We start from the raw sequence: 21,664 nt of genomic DNA on the forward strand, positions 1-21,664 counted from the left end.
CTTCCCTGCTGGCCCCTCCCATGCGCCCGAAGGTGGTTTGCATAATGCTCAGAGTCAGGCACCAGGCCTTGGGCTCAATGCCATTGGGCACTTGGTATGTGCAAGTTGAACTGGGTGAATAGCTGGGCCCTAGAGACTGCTGAGAGCCACCCCGCACATGCCTTTTCCTGGACTGGAGGGGCGGAGGTGAGTGTGTTTGGTGTTGCTGGGTGACCCCTTTGTCACACGTGAGTGTTAGGTGAGGACGCAGTGTGGCCGAGTAGCAAAGTACGGGTCACCCCGGTCGGAGTTTGGATGGGATAGGAAGCACACTTCCTGCCTTTGACCCTGCGGGGGCTGGTTCCTCCCTGGGGAGTTGTGGGTGTTCTAGTTTGCCATGCTCTACTGACCCAGGGGAGCTGGCAGCCTCGAAGCCGACCCTGCAGTGGAGATTGTGGTGTGTTCAGCAGCTTTCCGTGGGAGGAAAGATTGTTGTTTCCAAGATACACATAATTGTCAGCGGGGTCAGAGCAGTGATCACGCCTCTGTGCGTGGGGCTCGCAGGCGTTTGTATGAGCCTGCCGGAGTGGCATACTGTGCTGCCAAAGCTCAGCGCTCCTAGCTCCCATGCCCTGCCAGCCTGGGTGCCGCACGTGCACGGAAAGCTCTTCCACCCACAGTCCAATCCCTAAAGCCTTTGGCCGTGGTCATTGGTTGTCCAGGTCACTTCCGTGTGCCAGCCTTCTGCCACAGCCTCTGGTCCTCCCTGTGCAGTTAAGATGACAGGACAGAAACTGGAGGGGCTGGCCCGTGTCGCCACTTCTCAGCCGAGCCACAGGCACAGCTTTGCAGTGCTGAGAGCTGCTTTGCTTACTCACTGTTCCTGCTCCTTCGACCGTGTTCGTTTGCTGTGGCCTGGCACTTGTGGTGTCAGAGAGCTGTGGGCACAGGAGAAGTGTGCCATGATCGCTCACACCCGGGCCGGGGCGGGCACTGTCACTTGGCGTCCTTGGAAGCAGCCTGTTGCTTGCCAGGCTATCTGAACACTCTCCAGGAGCCTCCTTGGTGTTAATGAGGAACGAGGGCCACGTCAGGATGAGGCAGATGGAGGACTGGCTTCTCTTGATAAAGGGGAATCATGTTGTGCATTGTTTTAGAGGCAGAAGGAGCTTTCTCCCCGGTTACCCTGCATTTCCCCATTTTGTTTATTGTTTGACTGAGGCTAGCAGACTGGCTGAGCGTCTTCAGGAAGACAGGGTGAGAAGTCCCTTCTCCCCTTCACCTCGGGCTTCCTGAGTGTGGAAGTGTGGGTTTCTTTGATCTTAACTGTAAACATCTTAAAAGCAAACCTTGTTAATTTCATGCCGCTTTCTATCTCTCTCTCTCTCTCTCTCTCTCTCTTTCCCCCCCCCCCTCTCTCCCACCTGGACCAGATAATGTGGCAGAGGTGACGGGGTGTGGGGACAGGGGTCAGGGGGCACAAGGCCTTTTAGGAAGGAGTTGCTGGAAAATTTAAAGCCCATGTTCTCATTGGACTCAGAAGACGTAACGCAAGATACTGTTTGCTCCTGCTTGTGGGGAAGAAGCCGTCCTAAGCCAGAGGAAAGGACGTGGTTTCTGTTCCAGTGTCGTGTTGGTGGGGCGACCCGCAGAAATGCCACCGAGGGTACGGCCACCGGGATTCCCTGGGGGCTCCGAGTTTTCTGGCTGCCGGAGGCTCTTCGTGCTGGTCCCTGGGTGAGATACCCTGCAGCCTCCGGTGCCTCCTGCCGGGCCCCTCCCACGGGCTCTGCTCCGTCCCCGAGTCGTCCCTCCCCAGCTCAGGAGACACGCTGTCTGCAGCTCCTTCCACTCTTCCTGGAAGCTGCCGCTGCGCCAGCCCAGGAGACAAAGAAGGCGAGGCCGTGAGAGGAGTGTACCCCAAATAAATGGAGGCCCCCTCGCTCTTCACCGGGAGAATGCCTTGTAGGTCAAGTGCGTCTTCTCCATTGTGTTGCACTTGAGTTCATGGAAGGACCGTTTGGAGATTGTTTGCTGTTTACTCAGTCACACTAACTCATGTTGCCAGCTTTTGGCGGCTCCAGCCAAGATCTCTCGCCTCTGACAGCTTCTGCACTCTCTGTTTCCTCCTCTGATTACGCAGCCCAATCTGTCACCCGGACGGCGGGGGCCTCTACCCTGCTGATGGCTTTCCACACACGGCAATAATGACTTTTGGCAGGCCGGGAAGGCGTCAGAGGCGAGTTCACTGCGTCCCTTCTCAGAGAGACGGCAGGCCCCTCTCCCTGTTGGTAAAAGCACTTTGTGAGGTGCTTGGGTAAATAAATGAGTCATTTTAATCCAACTGACAGGCTGGCGCCTGAGCAAGCTGCCTTCCATCTGTACTCCCAGGTCTCATGGAGGCGGCCGATTGTCAAGCCCAGGGCCGGCAAGGCCTCGCCTCGGAGTGCCTTTCAGAACTGGCTTCAGGGATGCTTCTGCCCTAATGAGCTTAAAGAAATGGAGTGGGGCTGGCTGTGTGTGTGGGGCTGTGCAGGTCTTCAGCAGGTCAGTTCCCTGTAGGCCCAGTGCCACCGAGATGGCGTTCTGTGAAGACGGGGCCGTTTCTGGCTTCTTGGTAGTACCTTATCTCGTGTGTGTGTGTGAGAGAGAGAGAGAAAGGGGTGCAAAGAGGGAAAGAGTGAGAGGATTCCAGGTGCCCTGCCTGCCGCAGCCCCTTCTGGCCTTGACCGCTGTCGGCACTCGATGCATAGGCCTTGACACTGTTCTCTTCACGGCTCTAGTGAGCTAAGCAGGACTAGTCCTCACTGCTCTCACTGCCTCGATGGCCAGCTGAGGCTCAAAGAGCTGCCCGGCCTGCCCGCAGTGTGCCCCTGAGCTGCCCACAGCGTGCCCCTGAGCTGCCCGCAGTGTGCCCCTGAGCTGCCCACAGCGTGTGCCCCTGAGCTGCCCTGAGCTGGGACGTTCCCTGGACTTCCTTTCCCTTGCTCCCTGTAGCCTGAACTAGGCTAGAGAGAAGCTAACGACAGTGGCTAGATCAGGTGTGTGTGAGCTCAGACAAGGCGGTGATCGCAGTGGCTCTCGGCAAGGTTGCCCAGCACCAGAGATTGTGTCTGCAGCTGCCCAGAGCTAGCTCATTCATGCAGCAAGTAGAGGCTGGAGGAGTTGACTCGCTGTGGCAGCGTGTTGTCCTCCCATGCCGGAATATTGTGTGCAGTTTGGGGTTTTACTTGGATGAATTTACTAAACCACGTTGGATTTTTTATAGAATTTGTCTGCAATGCTGAGACAGCCTGTTATCTGCATGTGACCCACCACAGAGCACTTAAATGGGGAAGTCCCTTCCTAATAAACTCAACAGTTTTCTCAAGACATCAGGTGTGCTTAGTATAGAGGCAGCCCTGAGCTCCAGCCTTCAGCTCTTGTAGTATGTGGAAATGCCTGGTAGGAGCAGCCCAGCCGCTGTTTGCAGGGTCCCAGCAGGACTGGGGCAAGTACAGAGCTGCCCCATGCTCCCAGGCACAGGGGGAGGGATGGTGGCAGGGAATAGTATGCTTCTCACGGAGACCACCGGTACTGGTTTCTCCGGAGCAGCAGATGGGAAAGGTGCCAAGGTGCCTGCATCCCACATTGGAAGGTCTGCGTTGAAGTTCTGACTCCGCTTCTCACTTTAGCTTCCTGCTGATCTGCCCCTGAGGTGGCTCAAGGGCCTGGTCTCTGCCGGCAGGATGGAAGCCCCTGCATGAGTCTGGGCTCCTGGCTTATTCTGGTCCAGCCTCACTGTTGCAAGCATTGAAGCATTGGGGGAGCACACTGGCTGGCAGGAGGGGTCTCTCTCTCTCTCTCTCTCTCTCTCTCTTCCATTTCTCTGCCTTTCAAACAAAAATGAAAAAAGAAAGTGTATTTCTGAGCCATCAGGGATGTTTGGAAGTGTGGGGGAGGCTGTTCTTTACCCCAGAGTTCACAGCTGAAGAGTGAAAGGAAGGTGCCGTGAACTTAGTCAGCAACAGCAAGGCTTCAGTGGACAGGAAGCCTTGGGAATGCTGGGAAGCCAAGCCCCGTCCTCACACTAGTCTTCACCTTGCCCAGGGCCTGTTGTCCGCCGTGCGGCCCTGAGTGGTCCATGCCACCCTGAACCCACGTGTGTGAGGGGCAGAAGAGAGCTTGCGGAGGATGAAATTAAATGCCAAGTCTGTGGTGGAACAAGAGTGCTTTGAAATCCATGCGAGGTTGTTCTCATGGACTTTCTGCAGATCCCCCTCATCTGCCTGCAAGGACGGCTAACTTGAGCCTTACATTCAGGAAGCAGGTAGACAAATCCAGACTGTGGGGTGGTCCTCAAGCTGGAGCCGTCCGGAATGAGAGCCACCCAGCCACTCAGTTCTCAGAGGGCAAAGGTGCCATTCCAGCTTGTAAAAGTCTCCAGAACTCCGTCAGTAGGATGAATGGCCTGTAGTTCAATCCTGGTTGAGGGAAGGGAGATGACCTAAAGAGCAAGGCAGGGGCGGGCACCATGGTGGAAGGGGTGGGGCTCTGCCTGCAGCACCAGCATCGCGTGTGGGTGTGGGTTGGAGTCCCAGTAGCTTCACTTACGATCCACCTCCCTACCAATGCACCTTGGAAGGCAGCGGAAAATGGCCCAAACACTTGGCCAGGCATCCTCCGGCTCGAGGCCTCAGACAGACCCAGCTCTAGCTCTGGCAGCTGTTTGGGGAATGAACCAGCAGGTGGAAAATCTGCTCTGTGTCTCTCTGTGTGTAATTTTTTCAAATGAAAATCAACCTCACTCTTATTTTTTAAAGATTGATTTTTATTTTTATTGGAAAGATCTACTGAGAGAAGGAGAGACAAAGAGATCTTCTGTCCACTGGTTCACTGTCCAAGGGGCTGCATTGGCTAGAACTGAGCTGATCTGGAGCCATGAGCCTCCTCTGGGTCTCCCACACAGGTGCAGGGGCCGTCCTATGCTGCTTTCCCAGGCCACAGGCAGGGAGCTGGATGGGAAGTGGAGCAGCTGGGGCACAAGCCAGCACCCCATATGAGATCCCGGTGGTTGCAAGGTGAGGATTTCATTGCTAGACCATCGTGTTGGGCCCAAAAAGTTTTTTTCTTTTTTTAAGAAAAACATGATAAGTACAGTTGGAGAAATTTAAATTCAGTTCATTAAAAAATAATGTTTTACAATATTAAATTTCTTAGGTGTGATAATGGTTTTGTGGTTATATAAAATGCCTTTCACTTAGGAGATGCCTGCTCAACTATGTAGAACTAAAATGTCATGATGTTACAACTCAGTTTCCGATGATACCAGAAAGGGAGGTTTGTGTGCAGAGGAAGAAGGAGCAGGCAGCGCCCAGCCTCGTGACCCATGGCCCGTGGGGTGAGCCGCCGTTTGCCACGCCAGCATCCCAGGGGAGAAGGACAGGCAGTGCCCAGCCTCGTGACCCATGGCCCGTGGGGTGAGCCGCCGTTTGCCACGCCAGCATCCTGGATCCACGTGCTGGTTCGGCTGCTTGCACTTCCCATCCAGCTCCCTTCCCTTCTCGAGCTTTCTCCTTTTCTCTGATGCTTTGCCTTTCAAATAAATAGATGAATTGTTAACATGAACAATGCAGAAAGTCGCCCAGGTCTCTCCCTGCCTAGATGGACCATCGGGACAGTTTCATAAACTTCCTTTAAGACGCTCCACCAGTGTGCCCATGTGGGAGTTGACTCCGTGTGCCCAGCTGCCTGGGTACTGTGTTGAGGCTTTCCTTCTCCTCCCTAGCCCCTCAATTTTTTTTTTTTTGTTGAAAAAGCCATTGTTTTATCTTTAGAATTCTGCATTCTGGATTTTGCTAATTATATCCTTGTGGTATGGTTTAACATTTTCCTCTTTTCTCCCATGTTTTATGTAAACTGGTAGTTGGCTCTATGGAATGGTGGAAGTTGGGCTTGAATTTTTAGCTTGATCCTTATTTGCTTGGTTTGGTTGCTTTGGACAAGAAGACAATGTAGATGTGACTGTTTCCCATGGCACGGCAGCTGGTCATGTCTGCTATGTCAGAACGCTGCTCGGTCTCAGTCAGAAGGTTCCTGAAAGGAAGCCTTGCTGATGCCCCCCCGGCCTGCCAGGGCAGCTTTTGTATGCTTTCGAGTGTTTCCTTCCAGGACCTCTTTGTGAAATGATACTTAGGTTTGCACTTCTATGTACACTTAAAATACAGTTTTTTGGGTTGTTGTTGTTAAGATTTATTTGTTTATTTTATTGGAAAGGCAAATTTTACAGAAAAAAGAACAGAGCAAGATCTTCTCTCGCCAAATGGCTGCAACAGCAGGAGCTGAGCTTTTAACAAAACCAGGAGCTTCTTCTGGGTCTCCCACACAGTGAAGGGTCCCAAGGCTTTGGGCTATTCTCCATTGCTTCCCCAGGCCACAAATAGGGAGCTGGATGGGTAAGTGGAGTAGCCAGGACACAAACTGGTGCCTATATGGGATCCCGGTGCTTGCAAGGGGAGGAGTCAGCCAATGAACCGTCACTCCAGGCCCTGCAAAGAAAGATCTTTATTCTGATTAGAACACTGGTGGTAAGCGAGGTGGGCTTTGGCCATACAGTCTTCATCTCCTGCCAGCAGACGCTGGGTGCCCTCCAGGTTGTAGGCCCAGGCAGCGCTGTGATGGAGCTGACTGCTTTGCTGGCATGTCTGGGCGGACTTCTGGGTGGGATTTCACCACCTGGCACCAAACTCCCAGCCCTAGGCCTGTACCACTTAGCACCGCTGCCTGGAGCGTGTGAGGGATGCAGGGCGTTTCTTGATGGTGGGATGCGTAAGGCCCTGGGAAAGCACAGGTAGACCTATCTGAGGGGAGTCCCCCTTGTCAGCCTCGTGTGCTGGGGTGAACCACAGGACCTCACCGGGCCTTCTTTCCGCCCCTGTCCAATGGGGTGGGCATTGTCATGAAGAGTTGTTTTGAGGCGTTGCCAAGATAATGCAGGTAAAATGTTCAACACCTTGTCGTATGAGTGCTCCCTAAGTGGTAGCTGGGGATGTTCTCATTATGACAGTGGCACCAGAACAAGAATGCTGAGTGCAGATTTCTTGCTAAAGGTAAGGTGGTTCCCGTTTGCTTGTCTCCCCTGAATGGTGAGACAGCGGGAGGTGTGCAGAATTTTTACTCTTCAGGTAGGGACTAGTTGAAAAGAAAAACATAAATCCCATTGCTTTTATAGTGTTCAGCTGCCTGGTTAAGTCTTTGAAGTGTGAGCAGCCCTGGCCTACTTTCTGACACTGCTCTCAGAAGGGCAGGGGACGACTCGGTCCCTCCTGCTCTCTGAAGCTAACGAGCAACGTCCCCAGCGGATGTTTGGCAGCTCCCATCGGTCCCCGAGACCTTGAGGGATGGCACAGCCCACGCAAACCTCCATGTCATCTCAGTGTCCAGTGTTGCTGATAGCTAACAGTTAATCCATGAATGCGTTCATTGCCAAGTGGCTTTGTGGATAAAATCCAGATTGGGAAAGCATGCTGCAAGTGCTCGGATGAAGCACGCCCTGATGGGCTGCCTGAGGCAGGGCAGTCTCGGGCTGGCCTCCCGAAGTCACCCACTCGGCCCTTCGTGAGCATTTCTTTCTTTCTATTTTTTTTTTTTTAAGATTTATTTATTTATTGGAAAGTCAGATATACAGAGAGAAGGAGAGACAGAGAGGAAGATCTTCCATCCGATGATTCACTCCCCAAGTGAGCGCAACGGCTGATGCTATGCCGATCCGAAGCCAGGATCCAGGAACTTCTTCCGGGTCTCCCACATGGGTGCAGGGTCCCAAAGCTTTGGGCCTTCCTCGACTGCTTTCCCAGGCCACAGGCAGGGAGCTGGATGGGAAGTGGAGCTGCTGGGATTAGAACTGGCGCCAATATGGGATCCTGGCGCGTTCAAGGCAAGGACTTTAGCCGCTAGGCCACGCCACCGGGTCCCGTGAGCATTTCTTAACCTCAAAAGAACCTTGGTGCATTATGGGCTCCCTAATGCTCTCTGCAGAATTTGGAGGGGGAATATGTGAGCCTGTGTGCGTGCAGGCGCTGGGGCGGGCAGTGAGCCCTCAGTTTGCACTGGATGATCCAGTGTTTCCGTGACCCTCAGAAAGGTTCAGAAAACTCACTCCTAAACTGTCTTTTCTGCTTTGAAGGATGTTGCAGCTCGCGGCTTGGATCTCCCGCAGGTCACGTGGATTGTTCAGGTAATTTTTTAGTTGTTACGGTGTGAGCTGGAGACAGGAATATGTGATCGTGAGCTGATGCAATCGCTTTAAGTAGAATAATGATTATTGCCCTCTTGGGTGTTGCCCTGGTAACCAGGCAGCAGCCAGTCTTACCTACACCGTTGTGACATGCGGCACTGCTGCAGAAGGCAGTGGGAGTGCAGGGACTGGAGGAGGCAGGGGCTCTCCAGCTCCCAGGCTGATTCATGTCACCAACCCAAGTTTCCACAATATGAAAGTAATGGGAATCGTGCGGCCCCTGGGAGGCCTCACTGTGTATGAGAGGAGATGGCTCAGCCAGGTCCATGCCCATTGACCGCAGGGAGCAGTTAGATTCCTGACAGCGCCTCACGTGCCTCACGCACACCTCCACGGTGCCTCACGCACACCTCCACGGCACCTCACGCACACCTCCACGGCGCCTCACGCACACCTCCACGGCACCTCACGCACACCTCCACAGCACCTCACGCACACCTCCACAGCGCCTCACGCACACCTCCACGGCGCCTCACGCACACCTCCACAGCGCCTCACGCACACCTCCACGGCGCCTCACGCACACCTCCACAGCGCCTCACGCACACCTCCACAGCGCCTCACGTGCCTCACGCACACCTCCACAGTGCCTCACGCACACCTCCACGGCACCTCACGCACACCTCCACGGCGCCTCACGCACACCTCCACAGCGCCTCACGCACACCTCCACAGTGCCTCACGCACACCTCCACGGCACCTCACGCACACCTCCACGGCACCTCACGCACACCTCCACGGCGCCTCACGCACACCTCCACGGCGCCTCACGCACACCTCCACGGCACCTCACGCACACCTCCACAGCGCCTCACGTGCCTCATGCACACCTCCACAGCGCCTCACGCACACCTCCACAGCGCCTCACGCACACCTCCACAGTGCCTCACGCACACCTCCACAGCGCCTCACGCACACCTCCACGGCACCTCACGCACACCTCCACAGTGCCTCACGCACACCTCCACGGCGCCTCACGCACACCTCCACGGCGCCTCACGCACACCTCCACGGTGCCTCACGCACACCTCCACGGCGCCTCACGCACACCTCCACGGCACCTCACGCACACCTCCACGGCGCCTCACGCACACCTCCACGGCGCCTCACGCACACCTCCACGGCGCCTCACGCACACCTCCACAGCGCCTCACGCACACCTCCACGGCGCCTCACGCACACCTCCACAGTGCCTCTTGCACACTTCTAGCCTGACACTTTCCCAGAGGGTACAGGTGTTGGCATTACAGACTGGTGGGTTATTTTGTCTTTTCGTTAGTCTCCGTGATGATATTTTTAAGCCCTTCTGTGTGAGGCCAGGGGATTCTGCCGTTCTTATTCACATCTGAGTGAAATTGCATGCCTCGCTCTGACTAGGAAGACTGACGCCCCAGGACTGGAGGCGATGCCCCATTGCCACAGGCTGCAGAGCCATGTGGAGATGAGAAGGTGTAGTTCTTAGGTGTGGGAGACCACGTAGACAAAGTTGATCTCTCGGGGCCACCTTATGGGGTGATGAGTTTTGGGTATCAGTGCGGCCTTGGTCATACTGGCCCTCTGACCTTTGACTTGTGTGGCAGCAAAGGGGGAAACAGGGAAGAGTGGGCAGTCAGACGGTGACTGCTGGAGGTAATGTGAGTCGGCCCGGGCAGCCACCGTGCCAAGCTGCCTGCAAGGAGCCTGGCTGGTTGCGGGCAGGGGAGCCGTGCCTCCCAGGACCCTGCAGTCAGGCGCCCACCCCATCCAGGACCGCTGTTTGCTCGCTGCTGCTGCTAAGTGTGCCCGAGAAGTAGGCCAAGGTCGTGTGGGCGTCCTAGAGACACTTACCCCACCTTCCTGCATGTTCACCTTGCAGTCACCTCAGTGAAAAGATGCAAATAGGAAAATGAAGAGACCTGTGGAGAAGTAAAATTAAAAAGGAGATATTGGGACAAGAAGACATCTCGTTTTTCTGAAATTTGGCCACTGTTCCCATTTGCGTGTCAGAACCTTGTTACTTCCAATGAAGCCAGAAGATTCAGGCTTGACTGACTTCTAGTGATTGTGTTTGAGTAACCATAGCACCAGGATTTAATTCTTGGGCTTCCTGGAGGCAGGTGAGGGGCATTGCACTTCCAATTAATGGCAACCCCTTGATGTGTGAACGCCTTCATTTGTGTTACCCTTTTTAGTACAACGCGCCGTCTTCACCTGCAGAATACATCCACCGCATCGGGAGAACCGCCCGGATTGGCTGCCACGGGAGCAGCCTGCTCATTTTGGCTCCTTCGGAGGCAGAATATGTCAACTCCTTGGCTTCTCACAAAATCAAGTGAGTCAGAAACCTGAGCAGGTTCGGCTGATCTCACCTAATTAACTTTCTGTCGCTTGGTACAGTGGTCGGGCTTTGTTCGCTGACAAAGAGCCATTAACCCTTGTGATCCCTAAATGAGCCCCAGAGTAGCCGGTGGCAAGAAGCAGAGCCCCAGTGCCCTTGGCACTGACAGGTCTCCTGCGGCCGCTTCCCTCCCGGCCCGGCCCTCCCACACCGCTTCTTCAGACCTCTCTGCAAGCAGCTAGTACTTCTTGCAGCTAACATTGTGTGTCTTAAAAAGCTTTTTTTTTAAATTTTATTTCTTTGAAGGGTAGTTACAGAAAGAGAGGAATGGAAGGGAGGGAGAGGACTTGTTTCCAATAGTTTACTCCCCAAAAAGCCAGGGCGTCCTCCGCAGCCTTCCCGGGCATGTTAGCAGGAGCTGGAGCAGAAGTGGAGCAGCTGGGACATGAGCTAGAGCCCTCATGGGTGGGATGCTGGCGCCGCACCCCATTGTCCCAGTGTTTAGTATCTTCTACCAGCTTGTCTACTAAAAATCAATAATGCTTTTTACTCAACATGCAGTTCTCCTCCCAACACGTTAAACAGAGGAAATATTTCAAGGTGGTTGGCACACAGCCCATTGGCAGCCAGGACACTGCAGGTGCAGCCTAGTGTGTCACACAGTTGAATGGTAGCACTGCACATCTCCTGAGTGGCACCCGGATTCTAGCCCTGCGCCCACAGACATCAAGAGAGTTGGGTGCCGGGGGGAACCATCACAGAAGCCATTTACCTGGGCCACGGAGATGGATTCATTTTTCTCTTCAAGTCCGTAGCTGCTGAAATAACAGATCCTGATTGCAGGAATATAAAGGCATGCAGCTCTTGACCCCGATCCACTTGAAGGGAGTTTTCCGGCTCAGACCCAGCACGATGATGAGTAGAAATACTTTGGGACACATGGGGAGAGGCGTGTGTTTGCCCAAGGTGGGAGGGCACAGGACCAGGCTCAGCACAGAAACAGCTCTGGCGGCTCGGATGCCACTGAGCACCCAGCCGTGCTGGGATGGGAGTGCCTGATTCGTTGTGGTTTTCCTCACCCAGGCTGTGCTTTGGGTAAAATGTAAACTAAAACGAAGATCTTTCTCACTGAAGTTCAGGACTGGGACACTCCTTGTGTTCCACAGGCTCGGTAGGGGGCGCCCATAGGACCAGGTGCAGGCTTAGTCCCACCTACAGGAGCTGGCCACGTATCCTGCGGGTCAGTGTGCCTCTTCATGCACTGAGGCTTACTCGGCTGGCACTGGCCAGGCAGGAAGCTGCTCCTGCCAAGGAAGCTGCTGGAGATTGGCCCATTGGATACTTTGTACCTGGAGGTGCTGCTCCAGCTGGGGGTAAAGACCCCGAGGCTGCCGGCTAGCTGGCACCTGTATTTGCGGCCTTCCAAGTGTCAGGGCTGCTAGTCCCCCACACCTGTACCCACAGCCTCTGCTCTCCCCCAGCAGGTATACTCCAGGGAATACTAGGGCTTGGCCCCGTTACCCCTTCCTCAGGCTGGGAGCTCAAGCTAGGAACTCAGCTCCATGCATAGTTTTTGTGTGTGTGGTAGAAACATGGGACTACAGAAAGCATTTTGCAATGTGACGTTGCAGCCGCATAACAGACATGGAGCAGCTCTGCACCTTAGCAGCTGCCCCTGGCTCCACATCTGCTTCTCTTCCTCCTTCCAGGTTGGACCCACAGCCCCATTCCCCGTATCAGCAGCTGTCTGCATGCCCTCTTGTACCTGTTTACCCACATGTGATCTTCTCCAGAAAGAATGAGTGTCGGTGGGCACCGCTCCCTGCTTCATGTTAATAAGTACCCTGATTGATTGCTACCCAAGGCTCAGATATAAACCGGAGACTGACAGGGAGTCAGTGATTAGCACAGATAAAGATCAGTGAGCCAGAGACCCAGCAGGAACAGTGGCCTGTGATGAAGTTGCCAGATAGAGTAGCGTGCAAACGTTCCTGTCGGTTGTGACACAGTGTCCACATCGGAAAGGAGATGACTGCAGAGGACAGTGAGAAGGGGCAGTGCCCAGGGGGGACACTTGCGCCTTGCATGGGTTGAGTGTCAGGGCTGTGTAGGAATCCACATCATGTGAGCAGGTGGGCATCCCCTGTGAGTTCCGCCTTGCTTGGGGGCAGCCCTGGACCACTGCCTGCCTCGTGCCTGCACAGATGAGCCAGATAGGAAATCAGGGTGCTTATGTGTTAGCTGTGCTGTGTCCCTGACAGTTCCAGTTTGAGGAAAGACTTAAATTGGATACCTGTACAAACTTTCTTTGACTTACTACGAAATAAATAAATAAAATATCAGGGCCAGTATTCTGCCATATCAGAGTTGAGTCACTGCTTGTGACGCCCTTGGTGTCCCATGTGGGAGCAGCCAGTCGTGTTCTGCCTGCTCTGCTTTCAATCCAGCCTCCTGCTAAGAAAGTAAAGATGATGGCCCTAAGTGAGAGACTCTGCAGTGGACTTCCAGGCTTCTGGCTTTGGCTTGGCCTGGTCCTGGCTGTTGTGGCCATACGGAGAGAGAACCAATGGAGGGAAAATTCCTTTATCTCTGCGTCTCCCTCTTTCTCTGACATTATGGCTTTCAATAAGTTTGTTTTTTCATCTAATAAGATCTAGTTGCAAAAATATACAGTGGGAGGGCCCGGCACGGTGGCGCAGTGGTTAAGGTCCTCGCCTTGCACTCCCGGGATCCCATATGGGCGCCGGTTCTATCCCGGCAGCCCCGCTTCCCATCCAGCTCCCTGCCTGTGGCCTGGGAAAGCAGTTGAGGACGGCCCAAAGCTTTGGGACCCTGCACCCACGTGGGAGACCCGGAAGAGGCTCCTGGCTTCGGATCAGCATAGCATCGGCCGTTGCGGCCACTTGGGGAGTGAATCATTGGACGGAAGATCTTCCTCTCTGTAACTCCTCTCTGTATATCCGCCTTTCCAATAAAAAAATAATAAAAATAAATCTTTTAAAAAAATATACAGTGGGAAGCAGTATCCTGGAACATTTTGGTTCATAAAAGCTATACTCGTGTATAAGATTGATTTGTTTATTTGAAAGACAGTGTTAGAGAGAGATCTTCCATCCTCTGGTTCACTCCCCAAATGGCTGCAGCCTCTGGACCTGTGCCGAGCCAAAGCCAGGGGTCCAGAGCTTCTAACGGGGTCTCCCGTGTGTGTGCAGGGACTCAAGCACCTGAGCTGTCCTCTGTAACTTCCCCAGGTACTCTGCGGACAGCAGCTTAAGTTGGTATGCCACAGGGTCAGCCCCAAAGGCGTGTTCTTAAATGCAGAAGAGGAGGAGGAAGAAAATGTGTATGCTTTGTGCCTGAAACTGAGGGCCAGGCAACAGGTTTCTGGGCCAGGAATCAGGACAGGTTCTGGAAGACACAGTACATGGTCACCTGCCTTTCACTGAGCTGGGCACTGTGGAATCAACCCCAGTAGTTTAACAGCCTGGCCGTGAGAGTGCCCCCTGGCCAGGGCCGCCTTGTGTGACTGTTTCCTCTGGACTCCTTTGAATTTGTCACTTGTTAACTTCTTCCCACCTCCTCCTTTTGTGTGTTCCTAATGAAAGTCATCACTGGTTTATTTAAATGTAAATGCTTCATCAAAACATGAATTCCTTGTATCAGGCGTAAGATGGTTCCCTGAATTTATTCTTTCTTCATAGCAAAATGAGGTGATAGAACCATAAATAATCATAGTAGCTTTGCTTGGTTCCTCAGAGGCCATGAGTCTTAGAGATGGGAACACTTTGAAACTGTAAATCACTCATGCTCATTTATTCCTGGTCACCTGGGGCATGTGGCCCACAACACATGTTCCTAGAGGCCCACGCTGTCAGCGTCAGCGCTGCCCTGCCTGGGCAGGCCCGGTCTCCCTGCGTGGCAGGTTGAGGTTCCGTGTCTGAGTGTGGGCAGGTTGAGGTTCCGTGTCTGAGTGTGGACAGGTTGAGGTTCCGTGGCTGAGTGTGGGCAGGGTTAGTCCCTTCTTGCAGCTTCAGGGTTGGACTCCATGTCCTGTGAGCCCTTTGCATTTGTCTTTCTCCCTTTTTGTGGAGAAGGTGAGGGGTAGATGAAGATAGGGCCTGGCTCTGTTTTCTCCTCACCTCTGCCCCTGCCCCTGCCCCTGCCTCTACCCCTATCTTTGCCCCTGCCCCTGCCTGTACTTCTGCTCCTACCTCTGCCCTTGGCCTTGCCTATATGTCTGCCTCTGCCCTTGGCCCTGCCTATACCTCTGCCCCTGCCTCTGCCCCTATCTTTGCCCTTGCCCCTGCCTGTACCTCTGCTCCTGCCTCTGCCCTTGGCCCTGCCTCTACCCCTGCCGCTGCTCCTGCCAGGGCCTGCCCTGCCCTCTCAGATTGACTCTCGGGCTGGGAAAAGGCTTACCCATGAGTGGCGCAGGGGTGTGGCTGCTCTCAGCTGTCAGCTGGCATGTCGGTCACAGTCTGTCAGAGCCGCCTCTGGAGGGGGTTCCACCAAAGAAGGTGCCCTTCGTGTTGTGATTTCCAAAAAGCATGCCATGCATACACAGCACAGTCATTTGTCTTGTAATGGTGTTTTCCTCCCCCTAAACTCCTTCCCAAGAAACATCCCTCCCGCAGCTGCCTCCCCAGCCCGTGAGTGTCTGCCCCCAGATGGGGGATGGAGGCCCCACACCCAGGTGGTGCAGCACAGGTGTTCCAACCCTCCTGTCTGGCTCCAGTTGTCTGCATGTAGCTGGATTGTCCCTCACCCCTTGATACCTTGTCAAGAGGGGGAAGATCTTCCAGGTGAGAGCAGGAAGCAGTGGTGACCCTGCGGCCCTGGCAGCTGCCCTGGCCATGGGCACTTTGGCTGCCTGTATTCTTACCTTTAAGAAGACTTTATTTCATCATGTTCTATTCAAGTCATGGTGGCCCATCGATTCTCCCAACGTGACTATTCAAGCTCTATGTAGAAATAAGGGCGCAGTCCCCAGGAAGGCACCTGGTGTAACCTTGAGCAGGACGTGTGCAGAGCCACTGCCCACTCTCCCTACGGTTTCCCAGTGCTGCCTGCCTTCTGTGTGCCTGGGAAGGCTGCAGCTGCCTAGGTCCCACAGCGTGAGGCCAGGCCAGTTGTAGGAAGTGATATTTGGGGTGTTTCTGAAAGAGCAAAGTGCTTACCTTGATGTGCCCTTTCCTTTACAGTGTTCATGAGGTTAAGCTGGAAGACATTTTGTCTGTTCTGGGCAGGGACGATTGCTTCAGAGGAAGGCGATGGGGCGGTCAGGTGAGTTGGTGGATGGATCCTGCTTGCTGCTGACAGGCGCGATACGTGTCTCAACTTGGGTTGGTTCTGCTGTTGGACAAGATGTGCATTTGTAAAGACCGAGGACATTAGAAGAGACAGGGTTCTGAGTGTCTTCCCCCTTCATTTATGGATGTGCTTGCTGGTCTCATCCAGTGAATGGGCCGGATAGCAGCAGGTGCCCCGACAAGGGGGGGCCAGGCCTGCTTGATGTGCTGGGCCCTCACCAGCAGCAAGGACAGCTACCCACAGCTATCCACTCCAGATGGGCACAGAAGAAAAGCAGGAGTTCTCTGTGCTGCCTCGCAGACGACCGAGTGGTTCATCCACAGAGCAGGGGGGTCGCCATCATTAGGAAGAAAAAGTCCTGCTATCTGTGCAGCTCTGGCTGGGGGTTCTGGGCAGTTGCAAGCAGCCCCAGACTGCTTTCCTGCTGCCGTGTGGGGTGCCAGCAGCATGGCTGCTTCCCCAAAGCACATCTCATGGGCCAGCATGCTTCCATTAGCATCACCTAAACCAAGAGAATGAAACTAGCTTCCTTTCCAAAGGCCGTGTCAGCCATTTTCCTGAAGGTGAAATTTTGTCAGTAAACTATACCTTGTGAACAGAAAAATGCCATGAGAGATTTGATCAAGGTATTTTAAACAAAGTTTGTGTAGAGCCTGCTGCCCTGTCAGCCTGTGAGCTGTCCATCCCTTTTGCCAGTTTGTGCTCAGAGAGCTGACAACACTTGTAGGTTCAGGTTTCCAGCGTGCCCAGACACTTCACTGGGCGGCTCTGGGACTGGAAGGGCAGTGCCAGAGTGGGGAGGAGGTGGCCTGGGCACAGCCCCCTGGCCTCCCCAGCTGTGGGATTTCGAGCAAGTTCTGGCCCCCACTTCTTTACATGACAAGTTGAGATAATCACACTGTTGCCATGAGGAGATGGCGTTTCGAACAGCCCTGAGATACACATGGTGTTTTCACAAAAATTATTATTGCTATCATCCTATTTCTATTGTCATGTGGCTTCATAAATTAGGAGCAGATGTAGACCTCAGGCCCAGACTCTCCTTTTGCTGCACTGTAACAAGTGGAACGCTGGCATCTGTCCCTTCCAGACCAGAGCAGCCGCAGTGAAGCCGCAAAGCAAGGCAGCGGGCGTCTGATCAGGCCTAACATCACGTTCGCTGTCTCTGGGCCTGGCTTTGCAACCGGTTCTTAGCCCTGAGCACAGATCACTGCCCTCCAGGGAGCTGGTCATTGTGTACGAACACGCAGACCGAGCAGCGGAAGCCCCGGCCCGCGTCCGCTGGAGGACGAGTCCCCAGGGAGGAGCAGACTGGCTCGGCTTCCCTCTGCTCTTTGAGTAACTAGCCTTACTCATTTTAGTTTTTTTTTAACATCTGCCCTTCTGTGGCCTTCAGCATCAATTCTTCCCCCTAAGCCCTCTCCCTGGCGTGGGGCCAGCCTTGAAGACTTCCTGAGCCCGCGGAGCTGAGCAGGCCCTGGGTTACAGCCGGCTCTCGGCTGTCAGCGTCAGAAACAACAGCCGGCGCCTCTGTGACCTTGGGCAGACCACCACCCCCCAAGCCTTGGTTTCCCCATCTGTGAAACGAGGCGAACCGCAGTGTCTGTCTCAGGGGTCGCCAGGAGGTCTCGGTGGCATCAGGTAGCAGGTGTTGTACAGGTCAGACCCGGCGCCAGGGATGGGGACTCTGATCACCTCCAAGCCATGCAGCCCACCGCTCCTGCCTGGGAGCAGTGAGTGAGGTTTGAGGTTTGGGGGTCAGGTTGTCATGGTCACCCCTCTTCACCAGATAACTGGGGAAGCCACCCACGTAGCCCTGGGGTCAAGTGCCTTGTGGATGAAGACCTGCCTTTCAAAACAAAGAAAAACCTAGCTCAGTTGATGGTATTACAAGTTTTTAATAGGGGTACCTCCCAAGAAGGCAATTTTAAGTGTGCCATCTGTGAAAAGGATAGAGTTAGGCTGGATGCAACTTTTAATTCTATTATATGCTTTTAAAAAAAAAAAGCCAGCACCGTGAGTGTGGAGTGGCGTTGTCAGCTTGGGCAGGGCTCCAGGCCAGGCGCCTGCCAGGTGCACGCTTGTGGCTTCAGCGTGCACGCTTGTGGCTTCAGCGTGCAGAGACGCGTACCTCGTCACGAAGCCACCTCTCCATCCGGCTCCACTGCGGCCCCTCCTAACTGTCCCTTTGCCACATATGTTTTTGGGTTTCTGTGAACAGAAAGAAAGCGAATGAAGCATCTGTAAAATGTATATTTCATATTTAGGTATATAAAATATATATAGCTGTGTCTGAGTGTGTGAATGTTCACCCACCTACAAAGAGAATAAATTTGATCTTTCAACTGTACCGGGAAGCACTCAGAAGGTTCTGGGGACCGTGGAGGCAAAATTCAGTTTGGCAACAAAAGGATTAAAACAAAATCCAGTCAGTTAGCTTAAAAATATCAATATCATGGAAGTTGGCAGTATCAAGGCAGGCCTGTGCTTCCAGGTGCGTACACACACACACACGTGGGCGCACACCCACACACGTGTGCCCGCCCACACATGTGCACACAGTCATCACCCGAGACTCCTGCTGTGGCTTGAGCCAGGGGTGGCTTTTAGCGTCCAAGTGCACATACAACCTGCATGTTTTCCCACGGGTTTTTTTGGTCCCATAAAATGTGCTTGCAAACTTGCCCTGGCAAGACAGCTGCCCACTGGCCCTGCAAGATGCTGTAACCCCACCCATCAGAACCCCCACCCACTCCCTGCTGGGTGGGCTCACCCGTCAGGAGGGCGTTAGACACAAGGGCACAGCAAGTGTAGCAGCTGGGCAGAGGTGCGTTTTCTGAACTCTCCCTGTCCCACTGGCGAGCAGTTGGCTTCATTAGGCAGCCCTTGTCCATCCTGCAGAGCAGGAGCTCCAGGCTGGTGTGTCCCTCACCCCCAGGCTGACCCTGACCCACCCTCATGCCTGATCCGGAGCCTTTACCTGTCTGCGAGAGATGCCGCCGTGTGCTCTGCCCTCCGCAGGCCCTGCCCGCCGCGTGCTCTGCCCTCCTTCTCCAGTTTCAATTTAGGCTCTCTCCCCAGAAGGCAGCAAGAAAACGCCTCCTCATCCTCAGGAGGGGCAATTGTGAAATAAAGTGTTCAGTGCTGGGGGTTCTGGGCAGGTGGGCCACACTTTCTCCTAAGTATGCGCTGTCTCCTGCCATTAACTTTTTCTTTTCTTTTACTGAAACTGACCTCATCTTTTCAAACGTGTGAACCTAGTTTTTATCATTTTCTCCTAACATATTTCGCTTGTATATACACTCACATTATATATGTGTAATTTTTGGGGGGTGGAGTTGGAAGGAAAAGATGCCTCATTTTGAAACCTAAAGGGGGGATAAGGAAAGCCCTTTGTAATATATTGCCATATTATCACTAAATCCCCTGACAGTTGTGACACAGAAGCAAGTCACCTGTCACTTAAGCTTGAGGTCTCTTTAATTTTCTCCTGGAATTCGCACCAGGCTGTCTTTAATTTGAGGCCTTTATTGGAATTCTGAAACCTCTCTGCCTCCCTGGCTCTCAGATCTATTCTGAGAGCTGTTACAGAATGTATACAATAACCAACAGAGGGACTCGGAGAGGGCTGCAGCTCTGTTTATTTAACACTCTGGAGGGATTTTGTGCTTATTCAGTCCTGGCTGCCCGGCTTTCAATATCGCTTTGACAACCATTCTGCCCTTCTCATTAATTTTAAACAGTTAAAACACAGGAAAAAGAGGAAAAAGTTTTCATTATTAAAGTGCTTTACTTTTTAATAACAGAGGATTCTGTCCGCCAGGGGAAAGGGCATCCTCACTAATTTCACATTCATATTAAAAAAAAAAGGAGAAAAAAAACCCCGCAAGGGCAGTGACAGTTGCGTTGCTGAGGTGGCTTAACGAAAGGAGGCCAGCGAAAAAAGTTTGCGTTTCACATCAGCTAAGAGGGTAAAAAAAAAAATCGTTGTTAATGATAATAGCAAATGTCCACTTTGGTAACACAGCTCCAGAGCGACTTTTCTCCTGACATTTTAGCAGACAGAACCCTTAGGGGACCATGTGCTGTGAAATCAGCCAGACTGTCACCCGCCAGAGCGGGAGCAGGGATGGGATTTGACTAAATGGAAAACATTTTCAGCTTGTTAAGTCTCTATTAAAAGGGAGATGAGTGTCGCTCTAGAGAATGAGGGTTTCTGTCCTCTCCCCCTTTGTTCTCCCTGTCAGCCTCGAAAGCAAAGAAGGGACCTGGGGAGACCAGGTTGCCAGGCTCAGGCGCTGACACCCGCCCTGGCCGCTGGCTGGCCGGGGTTTCACACCGGACTCGCCCCAGCAGAAAGGGCGGCGCGGGGCACGGTGCGCCACTCAACTGGTCATTTGGCATGTTCGCCTCATTTCCACCTTCAATGGCGAGCGTCCGCGCTGCCCTCCAGAGGGAACATGAGAGACGAGGGCAGCACTGCACTGGGTCTGTTGCACCTGATGAACGCCCTGTGCCCCCAGGACCCAGGTGGTCTCTGAATGTGGCTTGCTGGAACAGTTTACTGGAGACAGCTGCGTCTGAAGCTGCTCCAGGGAGTCGGGAAGTACTCTCAACCTCAAGGAGGGGCTCCCTTCCTCAGGCCGGATGTCAGTGGCTGGAAGGGGTCTTCAGTTCCTCGGCTGAGGAGTGGGTGGAGACGGAGACACGTTTCTGTGAGAGCAGCTTCTGCTCCGGGGTATTTGAAGTGCCTGAATTGGACTTGCATAATTCCACACTGCCTCTGATGGTCTTTCCCTCTGAACAGGAGTGGTAAGAGGTCAGAAAGAAATGCAAGTCAATGCGTAAATAAATAGCTGGCCCCGATGGGCGCCCCGCGCAGCCATCCTCACCTTGACTTTGACATCTTCATAGCTCCCTTTTTTCCCTAGTAATATTGGAAGGATTACCCTCTTGGCCCCTGAGTGGTTGCCGTGTGGTTTTACTGTTATTAAATCTATTATCAGCTGCTTCATTATTCCTGACTCTGCCTCTCCTGTGATCCTCTGCCACCCTCCCAGAAATGCCATGCCGTTGGCCCCCAGGAAATCCGTGCCCGAGCCACAGTCCTGCAGACGGTGTTCGAAGACCACGTGCACTCCTCCGAGGAGAGGGTCTCCTGGGCAAAGAAAGGTCAGTCGCTTCTCCGGTGATTGTGGACTGACCCTCACCTTCACCCCGGGCCCCGGCGAGGCCACCCGGGGGCCACTGCACACCCGCAGAGCCTCCGTAACTCTGCAGGTTTGGAAGAGGGCACGCAGGCTTTAAAGTGATATTAAATGTTAATTTCATCCTTCCCCATGTTCTGCACAAATGAGGCTTCATCTTGGCTTATGTCAGGCCTGGAGCTTTGACCCAACATCTTGGATCTCGGGGAAGTATTTTTCTCTTTCTTTGAAAACCAGATATATGAGATGACAGGACAGTAGAGACAGTTGAAGAGATGGAAACCAGAGATGTAGGTGAGAACTGGAAATACCAGACCTAGGCAGTTTCTAGGGGAAACGGGAACTCACAGGGCTGAGCAAGAGGCATAGCGCGAGCACCCTGTTCCTGGGAAGTGCGTCAGAGTTGGGTACTGAATATTCGGATCTCAGTAGGATAAACAGGCCCCGGGGATGACTGGGCGTTAAGCATGGACCCTGAGCAGGGAGCCAATGGCCAGCGCTGTCCTCAGCCTTGGCGCTCCCCGCTGGCGTGGTCCCCATGACGGATGCTGACGAGCCCTGGTCCAGTGAGTGTCC

General features: G+C 53.7%; 1 protein-coding gene across 2 annotated transcripts in view; it reads left to right on the forward strand.

The window, feature by feature from the left end:
• The window catches only part of DDX31 (DEAD-box helicase 31), a 60,726-nt gene that overhangs the window by 23,537 nt on the left and 15,525 nt on the right, over positions 1-21,664 (forward strand). The window contains exons 15-18 of one of the 2 annotated variants that reach the window (XM_040963755.1): positions 8,144-8,194; positions 10,426-10,565; positions 15,773-15,854; positions 20,942-21,053. In XM_040963755.1, coding sequence (XP_040819689.1) covers positions 8,144-8,194; positions 10,426-10,565; positions 15,773-15,854; positions 20,942-21,053 — 385 coding nt within the window. Of the gene's footprint in view, positions 1-8,143; positions 8,195-10,425; positions 10,566-12,280; positions 13,244-15,772; positions 15,855-20,941; positions 21,054-21,664 lie in introns of those variants that run through there. The other variant, XM_040963756.1, reaches the window with a different exon arrangement.

This window comes from Ochotona curzoniae, unplaced genomic scaffold (genome assembly GCF_017591425.1).
Source record: "Ochotona curzoniae isolate NIBS_2020 unplaced genomic scaffold, NIBS_Ocur_1.0 scaffold_3208, whole genome shotgun sequence".
Classification (NCBI taxonomy): domain Eukaryota; kingdom Metazoa; phylum Chordata; class Mammalia; order Lagomorpha; family Ochotonidae; genus Ochotona; species Ochotona curzoniae.